Source organism: Trichoderma harzianum (assembly GCF_003025095.1).
Source record: "Trichoderma harzianum CBS 226.95 unplaced genomic scaffold M431scaffold_3, whole genome shotgun sequence".
Classification (NCBI taxonomy): Eukaryota; Fungi; Ascomycota; class Sordariomycetes; order Hypocreales; family Hypocreaceae; genus Trichoderma; species Trichoderma harzianum.
In genome coordinates, this window is record NW_020209251.1 from 2,091,328 (window position 1) to 2,104,022 (window position 12,695).

Sequence of the window (12,695 nt, forward strand, 5' to 3'; positions counted from 1 at the left end):
TATCCCTACTCAATCTGGGACACGAGATGCTGGAGAGTCAACTCGAGGTTCCCAAATCAAAATTTCAGAGGGCCGAGTCACACGAACAGTAGAAGCTTTTGTATAGGTGAATTAGCACACATAAAAGTTGAAGCTTATGCGTTTCTTTCCGTGCCGTGACCTGGTTTCTCAAACTTTCATTGATCGGCTATGAGCCAAGAGTTCTTTCTGAAGTTTGCACCATAGGGGGCGCGCTTAATCTTTTGCTGAATCTGCCATTACAGTTTTACCAGCCTTATTGTCCTGATCATAAAGATAGCCCCTATCTACAAGCTGAAGCTTTAAACTTTTGGCGCCAAAATTCCGAGCAAGAGCAACTTACCTGTGTAGATACAGTTCAGATCTAGTGCAACAAACTTCAAGGCTGGGAAATTTAATGTCTGATAATTCATTCATATTAGTCCGTTCAGATACAAAAGGCAGCGATAATCCCAGGCTATGAATTGTTCGAAAGAGCCAGCTAATACATCTTTCTACCCTTTCCATCCCACCTGCCAATCTTTTGCAGTATGGCAAACACTCCGGCGACAGCTTCTTCTCCGGCGACAACACGATTCGATTCCACTGAGAAAGCGCTGTGTTTACCTGAGATCCTCGATTTAATATTTTCATTTTGTTTAGATGCAAACGACTTGAAGACCTTGTCCAAAGCTGTCCAAGTAAACCGGTTATGGTTTGAGTGCGGGACGGAAAAGTTATGGAAAAGTAGGAAAGCTAAGGACTACCTGCTACGAGTGCCAAAGGACCGGCAATAAATATATGCCTCCAAGATTTTTACCATTGGTTTTTATTACTCCAAGGAGATAAATTATTACGAGGCATTCAAAGACCTCGAATTCCACCGATTGCGGGAGCTAGATATTTTTAGCTATGGTCAAGATCTCAGAGACATGGAGATGTACTGCGTGCCATCGCTGCAAAAAGTCAAGTTTGTTGACTTATTTGCCCAAATTTCTACGCTTGGCTGCTTGAGCAGTTGTCCGGAACTAAAGTCGATACACCTTCACGTGTGGACAGGACTCACGCCCCAACTTGTTTTGGATATTTTGAAGCACCTACCATTGTTGCAAGAGGCCATTCTCATTAATGAGCTAGTAGACGATACTAGCAGCAGCGTTATAAGCGGCGATCTTCTTCTTCACTCGGCACAGAGCAAGTGTGTAACCACCTTGGATCTTCCATGGAGCTGGTCAGCTTCTGCGGTAGAACAGGTTACAATCGCAAAAGATGATATGGGATTCGCGTCCTTTCCCGTACTTGAATCTCTATATTTGGTTGCTACAGCGGCGGCCATCGAAGGGGCTGTACCTCTATTGAGAAATCTTACTTCGCTTAACCTATTGCTGGAAGATTCGGATTCTGGTGCGCTATGGCACATCGCGCGCGCTTGACCGCCTTAACCTCTTTATCGTTGACATTCAGAAAACCTATACGAATTTCGGCAGCAGCAATAATGGCATTGAGTGCTCTTTCAAAGCTTCGAACTCTGATCATGAAGCCTGGGCGGCGGCCTCTTGGCCATTTTGATGCCCCCATCGCTATAGAGACGGATTTCTCAAACGATGACTGCGAGATAGTTGCATCTCATTGGCCAGATCTTCGTCACTTGTCACTAAACCTAGTGTGTGCCAATCTATCTACCAAGGGATTGTTATCTCTTGGTCGGCATTGTCGGAGATTGAACTTTTGCGAGACCAGTCAGGATATCAATCTTGACGACTTGGTTTCAGATGGCTGTAATGGCGATGCCTTATTTCCACAGCTTAGGACGTTATATTTTACCCAGACAGTGGACGGGCAAATTGGCATCCCCAGGTACGTTCTTGATATACCTTATACTTTACCTATCCTCACCATACACGTACCTACATCCACCTGAGTTATTGGAATTGAACATATGACTAACGTGGGACTTCAGTCATCCTAGTATCCTCGAAGCTGTGCGCTTACTTGAATGTCGTTTTCCTATGCTCGAAGACTTACAAATCCCATGGGACAGGGATAGATGGCGCACGTATTACCACCTGGTTCTTTATATATGGGTTGAGAGGAAAGAAAAACGTATAATCCGTAGTCATTTACTGGGAAACTTTTGGCTTCTACAGATACCCAGGATTGAGGAATACATGTAGGTAGGTACTAGGTAGTATTCGGAACATTGATGCGCTACAAGGGTAAATGTACCATCTTCCTCTATCAAGGGCTGATATTAAAGATATGTACCTTAGCTAGAGGAGTAGCCACCAAAGGATTAAATGCCATCTTCTTATACGTTCTTCATACATGCTATTTACTAGGTACATATAGTAGTATCAGGACTTTACCAATGACACCACATAGCCTAGAAGTAAAATACGGGATTGGATGCTAGTAAAGGGCGGGCGCTAAATACATGCACAGAACTCAGTAGAAGCTACCCCTGGCCCTGACAGGTTCCCATGGCGCCTTATCCGCTGTAAATCCCCTAATGGCCCCCCTCTAGTCATCGCCGATAGGTTCCCGCTCCTGGCGCCACAAAAGGCCCCGTGCTTATCGTGATTGTACCCCGGCTTACTGTACCGGAATGTCTCTGCTGCGCCCCAATCCGGGGGAACATGCGCGCAACTCCGTGCGACTCGACTTGACGCTCAACATCCCCAACCTCTTTCTCTCGCACCGCCTTTTAACGCGCCCTTCGCCCTCAACTCTCTCCTCTCTTCTTTTCCCTCGTTCTCGTCGCAACCATGACACGGCGCGTGCCTTCTTCTCTGTCTCTCCGACAACAAGCGCCTGCTCAGGCCACGTCCAGCATCTCCGCGCAGTCTTCCGCTTCCTCCTCGTTTGCCCCGATCCCGGCCTCGGCTTCGGCTCACACTCAGCAAGCTGCCTCTCCCCTAGCCTCCTCAAAGCACTTTGTCCTCGCAGACATGGATGGTCGCCCGCCTCTCGACAACCGCGCCTGCATGAACTGCATCTCCAAGCTCTCAGCGAACGAGGTCAGCCAGGTCAACTGGCACGTGGACGAGGAGAACAAGTGCAAGCTGTGCGCCGTGAGAGACCTCAAGCCCGAGGCCTTCACCAAGCCTTTCTGCGACTTCTTGCGCGAGAACCCGACTGTCTTCCATACCGTCGACTACTTCAAGACCAAGTTGCGCCAGTCTGGCTACGTAGAGGTATGTGCGCTTGCGCTCGTGATACCTTCATGTCCCACCCCGTAGTACAAGATCCAACGCTGACACACTCCTAGCTCCCCGCGCGCGACTCCTGGTCCGGCAAGATCCAGCCCGGCGGCAAGTACTGGGTCACTCGCAATGGCAGCTCCATCATCGCCTTTGCCGTCGGCAAATCCTACAAGCCCGGTAACGGTGTTGGCATGATTGCCGGCCACATCGACGCCCTGACAGCCCGGCTCAAGCCCGTCAGCAAGAAGCCAACCACGGCCGGCTACGTCCAGCTCGGTGTTGCCCCCTACGCCGGCGCCCTGAACCAGACCTGGTGGGATCGAGACCTGAGCATCGGCGGCCGAGTTATTGTGCGCGATGAGAAGACGGGCAAGACAACCAGCAAGCTCGTCCAGCTGGACTGGCCTATTGCCAAGATCCCCACGCTGGCGCCGCACTTTGGTGTCGGCATGATGGGTCAGAACAACCCGGAGACGCAGGCTGTCCCCATCATTGGATTGGACAGCTCCGATGGCTCCAGCGCCGAGCTGCTTGGCTCTGTCGGCGCCTTTGTCAACACTCAGCCCCCGAAGCTGGTCAAGCTCATCTCGAAGCAGCTTGGCATCACCTCCTACGACTCCATTGTCAACTGGGAGCTTGAGCTTTTCGACGCCCAGCCCGCCTCCGTCTTCGGCTTGGACAAGGAGTTCATCACCGCAGGAAGAATCGACGACAAGCTGTGCTCGTGGTCCGCCCTCCTGGGTCTTCTCCACTCCACGGAGCGAGACGAGGACAGCTACATCAAGCTGGTGGCCCTGTTCGACGATGAAGAGGTTGGCTCTCTGCTGAGACAGGGCGCTCGGGGTAACTTCTTGCCCTCCACGGTCGAGCGCGCCGTCGAGGCTCTCAACCCCGACACCTACGGCCCTGGTCTCATCGGCCAGACTTTCGCCAAGTCCTTCCTCCTGTCCGCCGACGTCTCGCACGCCGGCAACCCCAACTTCATTGGCAACTACCTCGCCGAGCACATCCCTAAGCTCAACGTCGGCCTCGTCGTCTGCGGCGACAGCAACGCCCACATGACCACTGACGCCGTCTCTTCCGCCATCCTCCACCGCGTTGCCAACCTGTGTGGCGCTCAGCTGCAGGACTTCCAGATCCGAAACGACTCCCGCAGCGGTGGCACCGTCGGCCCCATGCTGTCGAGTGCAATGGGTGTGCGTGCCGCCGATGCTGGCTTGCCTCAGCTGAGCATGCACTCGATCCGTGCTACGACTGGTGCCCTGGACCCTGGCTTGGGCGTGCAGTTCTTCAAGGGCTTCCTCGACTTTTGGGAGCAGGTTGATGGCGAATGGGAGTAATGATAAAGGAGATAGATATAAGTAATATTAGATATGTACAGAGTAGATCAGAGCATGTTTTGCATCAGGATGGGGGCTTAATATAGATGAGACTAGAATCATGTCACTCATGAGTTTGATACAGCAGATAATGGTAATTGACCCTAATCAAGGTGATTCAACGCTATGCTGTGTCTCCACCCTACTACTACCTTACTACACATTACCAATTCGATAGATGTCATCTCGAATCCAACTTTTCTCCTTTTTCGTCATCATGCACATAATCCCTGCTACTATATCACTAAATTTTCCCATCTAATCTATTTTCTCCTGAATATGCGTGCCCCAATCAAGCAACTGACATTTTCCCAAAAATGTCATCTCAAGATAGATGCATATTTAACTCGCTATCCGCGTCTGGTATATTGCAATACTTTCACTCCATCCGTCCGTCCATCCCTCCATACACACCATGCAATCATTATGACAACAATGGTCATCTGCAAAACAGTCTTCTGTCATAATCAAAACACTAGGCATTAAGCTGCGTTCCCATTATTCTGGGTTCGCATTTCCGACAAGCTGCCGGCATCATCTTCATCATCGTCATCGTCATCGTCAAAATCGTCGCTCTGACCAGCTACACCAGCCGCATCCCCGGCCCCGTCGACAGGCTTCCGCTTCTTCTCGAAATCCTGCTTATGCGCCTCCGCCAAGATCTTAGAGAAGCTTCGGTGGATAGGAGGAGAAACGAGGTCGGTCCGTCGCCGAAGGCTTCCGCTCGGAGGGCCGGCAACGGCAGTAGAGCTGGCAGAGTCGTAGAAGCTGGGGTGCTCAGCCGGCTGCGGCCGTGGTGGCTGCGGCTCTGTCTGGCGCTCTTCTTCCGGTGATAGTATCGGGCTGGATTCGGCGCTGGCGCGCTCCATCAGGGGCTCGATGTGGTAGGGAAGAGGAACATCGCGAGAAGCCTTGTACTGTGCTACGTTGGCGCAGTGCTCGTTTTCTACACGTAGGAGCGACCATATGCCTCGGCGGAAAACTTCCATGAAGCTAACCATGAACGAGACAACAGTAGAATGCTGCAAATCGTGGGTGAAGATGGCATAGAAAATCCACGAGAATCTGAGCACAGGGTCGACAATCATAATAACGTAATAGATCCAGCGGTGCTTCAAAGCAAGAATATCGCGGAGACCGGTATGTCGGCTCTGAGGCTGAAGTAGAGAGAAATCCATAAAGAGATCCCAGATAGCTGATGTCATCGGTCAGTATAAGAGAGTCTTGGCCTAGTAAAATGGAAACCGCTTACAAGTATATACACCGTTGATCGTCGAGAAAGTCACAAATAAAGCAAGGTTAGAGTGGCTCTGATGAATTCGGTAAAGGGATAGACAAAGGTAAGACAATATGGTAGCAGTGTATTTGCCGCAATTGACTAAATGTGGAAAAATGTTGCGTGTATCTTTGTAACGTCGAATACACTGGAGAAAGCGCCATATTGCCGGGAGCGTCGTCAGGAATCCGAGCAAGCGGGAGCTGGTCGAGTTGCACTGCCCAGGATTATTCCAATGATTGGCATACAAGCAAAAGAACAATTCTATGTTCTGTCAAGTATCTCAGTCAGCTTTTGCCCCATCATGGTTCAGCGACGAGGGCCACTTACCGCCATCGAATATGTCAAAGAACAATACATGTCCCCAAGGAAAAAATCACGAAACTCCACAGGATAAAATCCAGACAAGAGAAGACGCCACTATCGCAGAGTTAGTATCGCCCGGCACGTAGCTCTTCAACCAGGGGAGCCTAAGATACTGACATGTGAATATGCAAGCCATCTACGGCTCTTATGTGCAAGCACAGGGGCAGGGAAGAGAATGACAACAACTGTTAGGCCAACCAAAAGGACGGGGTAATATAGATACATGGCATCGTCACCATATCTGCTAAAGTTGGCCCACATAATAACTCCAAAAAGCAGAAGCAATGCTGAAGGGAATTCTGAGAGCTGACGCCAATCAAGCTGACTTCGCTGGTCAAATTCAAAAATAAAGGGGTAATTCACCCTGTTCCGCAGCCAAATGGAACAGTTGATGCAGAAGAGAGAGAAAAGCATGAGCATAAGGAAATAGCCACCATATAGCTGCAACAGATAGCTTGTTTGGAGACTCAATGTGGGATCATTGTCATGTAGCAGTTGAGTGCCATAAACGAGGCCTTGGATGCTGAATACAGCTCCCGTACCGATGAGGATGCCGTTAAGGAACGAGCTGCCAGACTCATCCTTGGGCTTTCTGTGCAGCTTTCGCAACTTGCCAACCGCAAGCTTCTGGTTTCCACGCTCAAAATACCTCGCGTAGAGATCCTCGACAGATTTGATGTGGCCTTCCAGAACATCGCTATTGACAAACCAAGCCTTTTTAACCTTTTCATTCATGTAGCGCATAGGAGGTCGAGCGTTGACAGCTTTGTCATACTTCTTATTGAGTTTTCGAAAGGCCGTGCGGTTAAGCATGGCATATGATTTGAGTAATTCCAGGCTGCGATAGAACTCTTGCATCGCCAGCTTCAGCTTTCGCTTTGCTGTGCGATATGCCACTTCGTCATCTACTGGCCGCCGCACATAGTCCATACGATCGGCCTGGGCCCTGTTGCCAGCCGCTAGATGCGGTGTATGGGGCATATCCTGGAAACTTTTTGAATTTGGTCCGGGCGGGAAGATCTTATTCTTCAACGGATGTATCCAGCCACTCGTCGCCTTGTCAGGGTTGCCTTCGCCAAATTGTTGATTCGAGGCCCGAGAAAGTGAGCGATTTGTCCTCTCGTTGTTTATTTCTTGAATTCGCCGGTTACGCATCTCATGAAGCTGCTCTCGCAGCATTACCAACCGCTGGCCAGCTCGATCCTCGTTCTTCTTGTAAAATGTCTCCACCTTTTCTAGCTCCGAGTCGAGGAATGAGTAAAACTGCTGTTCTCGCTCCCGAACAAGGTCAAGGCTCTGGCGTGGAAGGCCTGTTATTCGAGCAGATTCTCTCGCGCTAGAAAAGATGCGGCGAAGTCGATCATCGGCGCTGTCTGTTGGTACCAAAGTCGGTAGCGTCCCAGAGCTCAAGGGGCCCGACGAATTTGACCTGTGGAAATCGAAGCGAGCACTTTTCCTCCCAGGACTGAACGACTGTTTAGCACCAGGAGATGATGTTGTTGTATAAATGGCAGGGGCAGGGAGCTCGAATTCGTCGTCGTCGCCATAGCCTTGGTTGTCACTCTGTTTGCCGTTTTGGTCCTTGTCCTGGCCAAGCTGTTGGTTCTCGTCGTCATCGTTCTGGAGACGATGTGATAGTTGTTGAGGGTCCGCAGGGGGTGTTGGCACGAAGCTTCCATATCCCACACTGTTACCATTGCTGTTCAAGGCCTCGTCTTCCGTCTGCTTTGCGATGGCGACCGGCTCCGACTGGCCATGCCATCTCGAGCTTCTAGGAGCATCATCAGAGGGCCGAGGGGTTTCGAAACGAGAAGACGGTTTGGGAGAAGGCTCCGTATGTGGCCCTGCTATTGAGAAAAAAGTCGGGGTGCGGCGTGAACTAAGAAGTCGAGGCGTAGAGCTGGAGGTTCTCTGGATGGCAGAGGCGACAGCTTTGACGTATTTCTTGCCCGCCTTGTAATTGAGATACTTGATTCGCCATTCTGTATGGTTGGTAACACAAGAGAGAGGAAAAAGTCAGCAATCTGATATCTGATGGTTGCACAACCAAGCTCTTTTTTTTTTCCTTTGTTCTTCTTTTTCCCCTTTTGCAGTTGGTGGCAACTCCCAACAGTTACAAGAACAAAGGGCAGAAGACAAAGAAAACCAGTAGGAAACAGTAACAGCCAATCACAAGACCAAAGACAAAAGAAAATGTTCAGCTCTTACCAGGAACCGCCTCGCGCTCAAGCTCCTTTGCGAACTTCATGGTGTTGCGCAGAGCCCTACCTTGTGCCTGACCGGGGTTCGTCTGCACCGAGTGTGCACAGGTCTCTCTTCCAGGTCCAGGCGCAGGGGCGACATAAAAGTGCACTCGCAATTCGTCGATCGGAGCCCTTGCTCTTGGTGACTATGTCTCAGCGGTACAAGCTCCAGGCACAGGAATGAGATGGGATTGGGATGGACCTGTGAGAATCCGCCGTGGAGACACGTGCGAAGCCGCTGTCTTGGAGGTTTGGCAGCGGCCCGCTTTTTTCCAGCAGGTATCCCTGACGTCAAGACGCTAAAAAGCGTTGAGAACAAAATGACTGCACGTCGCCAATTGTCTCAGTCAGGTAGCTGCTGTCTATTGTTTCTGTTTTGTTTCAGCCTGTCTCTGATATTGAACTCTCGCTGAATGTTGTTGCGGTTCACTCAACTTACTCAACCTACCTGCTTATATATGAAAGAGACCCTTTCTTTTTTGCTGCATCAAAGAGCGGTGGACACAAAGCGCCGGTTTATTACGAAGATGACCCCCTTGCCTTGATCTTATTACCACATGGCGGTTGTTCCCGACCGCCACCGCTTCTCCATCTCCTGTTCAGCTTCAGCTTCAGTTAAACAAACGCCACATATGTATTGAACAGATTTTGTGTTGAAAATGTTGGCTTCGAAGTCGTTCTTCCTTGAACAGATGCGATGTAGTGAGAGCGTTTGTTTGACGATGCTCTGCTTCTGTGGCTCTCGCATCAGGTATATAAATGCCCATGGGATCGAGGCATCATGAAGATAATATACATAGATCACATTCCAGTCAGTACCACGAAACAAGTATCAGCCATCACAGGATTAGAGACCGAGAAAGAAACAGCCCCCAAGTAAAGATTACCTCGAAAGCGGCAGAAACAGCCCCCAAGGAAAGATTACCCCGAAAGCGACAGAAACAACATGTGCTACTACGAACACCAACGTCTCTTTTGTCCGTGCACAAATGTAGACTGCAAGACTCCCAGTGGCAGATGCAGATGCCCTGAAGAATGCAAATGCGCCGAAGAATGCATGCATCCCAATGAACTTGCTAAAGTTCGTCCAGGTCATTTCCGGGATAAGTGTACCGCCGACAGGCATGTATGCGACGATGCGGTCGATGCACGACTAGACGGAGGATCTTTCGATCTAGAAACATGCCCAAAATTTAAGAACGGAGTTGTCATGAAGGAGGCTGTTGGCCTGTGTAAGCAGTGTCAAAAGGATTGTGCCAATAAGCAGACTAAAAGAAAATAAAAGGCCTTCCTCTTCTTGCTGCACGGTGTCTCGAGACTTGATGGTCAAAACGAGATGTCGAGGGCTTAGCTTGAGGAGGTATCTGGTTAGCAGTAGAATCAGATCTGAGTTCATAGATGGGAAGTTTGCTTGTTTGTTTGGTTTCTATGAATGATGGGAGGTTTGCGTCTGGAAGTTTATTCCTTGTCTTTTTCTAGGGATCACATAGTGGCGTCAGGAACTAGGTTGGATGAAGGAGTTTAGCCATGGGATGGAGGAGTTTAGGAGAAGTGACAGGTAGCTTTTAATAAATCTTTGTCTATCCAATCAAGTATCCAGCAGCATCACTGTGGATGAACGCCCTGTCACATCGAAGCACCCGGCAACGAACCACTACATAAAGTATGGAACGCTTACTCGTACCAACAGTCATGCAATGCAGAGTGCCTAAACCATCGTTCGATTGCCAATCTGGCAGCTGTCAATTGGACAAAGTCGATTACGTCAATGCATGGTAAACCGGCCACGTAACCCATGGAGAAGGGAGAAGGGGGGAGAGAAATGGGAAAATATTCCGTTGCAGTGCATTGCGGAGAAGACATGGCAGCTATCACACGAATAACAGGGAAATCGTGCATTAGCGACGGAGTTGCGAGCTTAGCTACATGAAGACCGAGGCACCGCATCCTGATGCAGCAATTGGTGCTGACCTTGTGTGATGGAACATTGGATCCTTTACGCCGTACCTGTAATTCAAAGTACCTGACCTTGGTGGCATTTGTTGAAAGGAAATACAGCCCGTAGCCATCAGTCCAGCGACTGCGTGAGGTTCAAGTGTTGAAATAGGATGCAAGGTAATCCTTTTTATTTACCCAACTTACTCCCACTGCTTTTTGCTACTACTGGGCGATTCTATACTTTATTCCAGTGTCTGCTACTATCGCTACACTTTCTATTACATCCCCTGTTGAAACTTCAACAACAGATGGATTCTCTGTTGGATATGTACCTGCAGATCCCGGGAAATATACTGTTCTTGGCAAGACATGCCTAATACATATACTCTCTTGGCAAGCTTGGATTGGTGGCACTGCTTCTAGCATGTGAAAACGAGAGCATCAATGTTTATACAGCATGTCGTACGTTGATGTATTTGTTCCCACCTTTGTGTGTGTGTGTTTGAGCTCGAGACAAAAAAGATTCAGCCCCACTGGTGTGAGATTTACCCCCGCGATTTGGGAGCTCGGAGCCATCTCCACTCTCGCAGTGTCTTACTGGGGGCTCTCGGCGAGGAATGGAATGGGCACGGCGCCAGGCAATGGCTGGGCTGCAATTGGCCTGGAATTTAGTTTTTGAAGAACCTTGAAGCCATCTCGACCGAGTTATCGATAGAAGGCGGCCCGTGTGATCTCGCTGCGGGAAATGGTTCGCTCGCCTTGCCCGAAGGGCTGCCGTAAATGCTCCGTAGTAAAAGGCATCACGCCGTGGTCGAGAAGTTTAATGAGATCTGACTGTGCTGCAGAATTGTATTGATAGGTACGGAGTACAGTAAGACTGCCTGCCCGTCCCAATCAGCAGACGTAGGTTGCGCTAATCTGCAGGTGAGAACCGGGAGACGGAAGACAAGAGATCCAGGCACGCCGATTGCTGGATACAAGAGCCGATGCTATGCCCTTCGGACAGGGCAGGACGGTAGCATTGCCTGAAGATTTGCGTTCACCGTGCTCTTCATTCCCGGCGATGCCGGTGACATCAGCGGTGGGTAGCTGCACGGCGCTCCACTGAAGAAAATGCTGGAACCACAATAACGGACGACTCCTTGGCAAGGCAGATTTTGCACCCTGATGGGCTGCTACGTAGCAACCGAGGCGTTTTTTGAGGGGGAGGATGTTTGTTTCGCTTCAAGCTGGGAGATTGAAACGCGGTCGATGGCCTTTAATCAGAAACCCCCCTTGGCCGGCGTATGAAACGGAGAGAGCATGGGAGACTTGTACCTAATCGGGAAAGCTGTTTGGCATCAATTGATGATTTTATTTTAAAATTTCAAGGTCTTTGGGGGAAAACGTGGCATGCGACGGAGCTCGAAACATGACAGCGCTGGACGAAGCGTGGAGGCCAATTTACTTGAACCACCCTGACATGATGTTTAATTGTACGTCGATGTCAATGAACTTTCAATACTTGGACTTCAAATTACCTTCAAGTTATTAGGTATTACATAGGTAGTAAAGGCGAGAAGAACCATCCACGGCATCAATCCCACCTAGCACATGCGCTCCGTAGCGAGTGCTACGCTCTGCTCTGTGCATCATCGACGCCGGAGCCTTATGGCCTAGAACCCCCCTGTCCACTTTCTTCTCCCCTCTACTCCATACAAGCTGGCAATTGTCCCATCAGGTCGATGCCAAATTCAAATTCCCACTAATCCCATCCTCTAGGTAAGCTCAACACTAGTTGTGCCAGCGCTAAACACGCCATGTCGCAAGCGGGCCATCTCGCGCGTGGGCTGCAGATGTTTCTCACCACTGGGGCAGCTAGCGAGGGGGCCAGTTCCTCTGTGCTCAATCTCTTTTTTGCCTTTTTTTTTTCCTTTGTGGTCGTTTTTTAAACGGTCCGCAAGTGGCCGAGAGGAATACGATACCCATGTACGAGGACTCGCTGCGTTGGCGCTTCCTTGTTCGCTGGATCCCCATGATCATCATCAATCCCTTCAGTGATCGCGATGTGGTTTAATAGGTACCTTGATGTTCGGGCATCTTACGTCAAGCGTCGTCGAATGATTGTTTACTGTAAACGGAGTAGCAGCAGCAGTAGCCTACAGCAGTAGTACATGTAATTCAGGTGCATTCTCCACGCACGTGCAGGTACTTGCTCCGGCACTGGCACTCGGCCAGTTGCCTTCCAGGCCCTCCTGCAGCCCTCCCCCTCTCCAGGCCCTCTCCAGGCCCGCTAGCGCAATCCCCCCAACCA

General features: G+C 50.0%; 4 protein-coding genes across 4 annotated transcripts; 3 read left to right on the forward strand and 1 right to left on the reverse strand.

Annotated features, from left to right (window-relative positions):
• Positions 1-548: 548 nt before the first annotated feature.
• On the forward strand, positions 549-2,410 carry M431DRAFT_492233 (hypothetical protein; the record flags this gene model as incomplete). The annotated part of the gene is made up of 4 exons (XM_024916988.1): positions 549-773; positions 810-1,401; positions 1,485-1,854; positions 2,272-2,410. The coding sequence occupies 4 exons, from the start codon at positions 549-551 to the stop codon at positions 2,408-2,410; spliced, it is 1,326 nt and encodes a 441-aa protein (XP_024777672.1).
• Positions 2,411-2,945: 535 nt separating this feature from the next.
• On the forward strand, positions 2,946-4,540 carry M431DRAFT_78394 (hypothetical protein; the record flags this gene model as incomplete). The annotated part of the gene is made up of 2 exons (XM_024922685.1): positions 2,946-3,191; positions 3,266-4,540. 2 exons carry the CDS (start codon positions 2,946-2,948, stop codon positions 4,538-4,540), a joined length of 1,521 nt encoding a protein of 506 aa, XP_024777673.1.
• Positions 4,541-5,061: 521 nt separating this feature from the next.
• Positions 5,062-8,469, reverse strand: M431DRAFT_3029 (hypothetical protein; the record flags this gene model as incomplete). The annotated part of the gene is made up of 5 exons (XM_024914166.1): positions 5,062-5,774; positions 5,832-6,126; positions 6,186-6,275; positions 6,339-8,203; positions 8,430-8,469. The coding sequence occupies 5 exons, from the start codon at positions 8,467-8,469 to the stop codon at positions 5,062-5,064; spliced, it is 3,003 nt and encodes a 1,000-aa protein (XP_024777674.1).
• A 2,027-nt stretch (positions 8,470-10,496) lies between these two features.
• Positions 10,497-10,844, forward strand: M431DRAFT_355214 (hypothetical protein). Its single transcript, XM_024914508.1, has one exon. The coding sequence runs from the start codon at positions 10,573-10,575 to the stop codon at positions 10,777-10,779; it is 207 nt and encodes a 68-aa protein (XP_024777675.1). The 5' UTR covers positions 10,497-10,572; the 3' UTR covers positions 10,780-10,844.
• Positions 10,845-12,695: the final 1,851 nt, after the last annotated feature.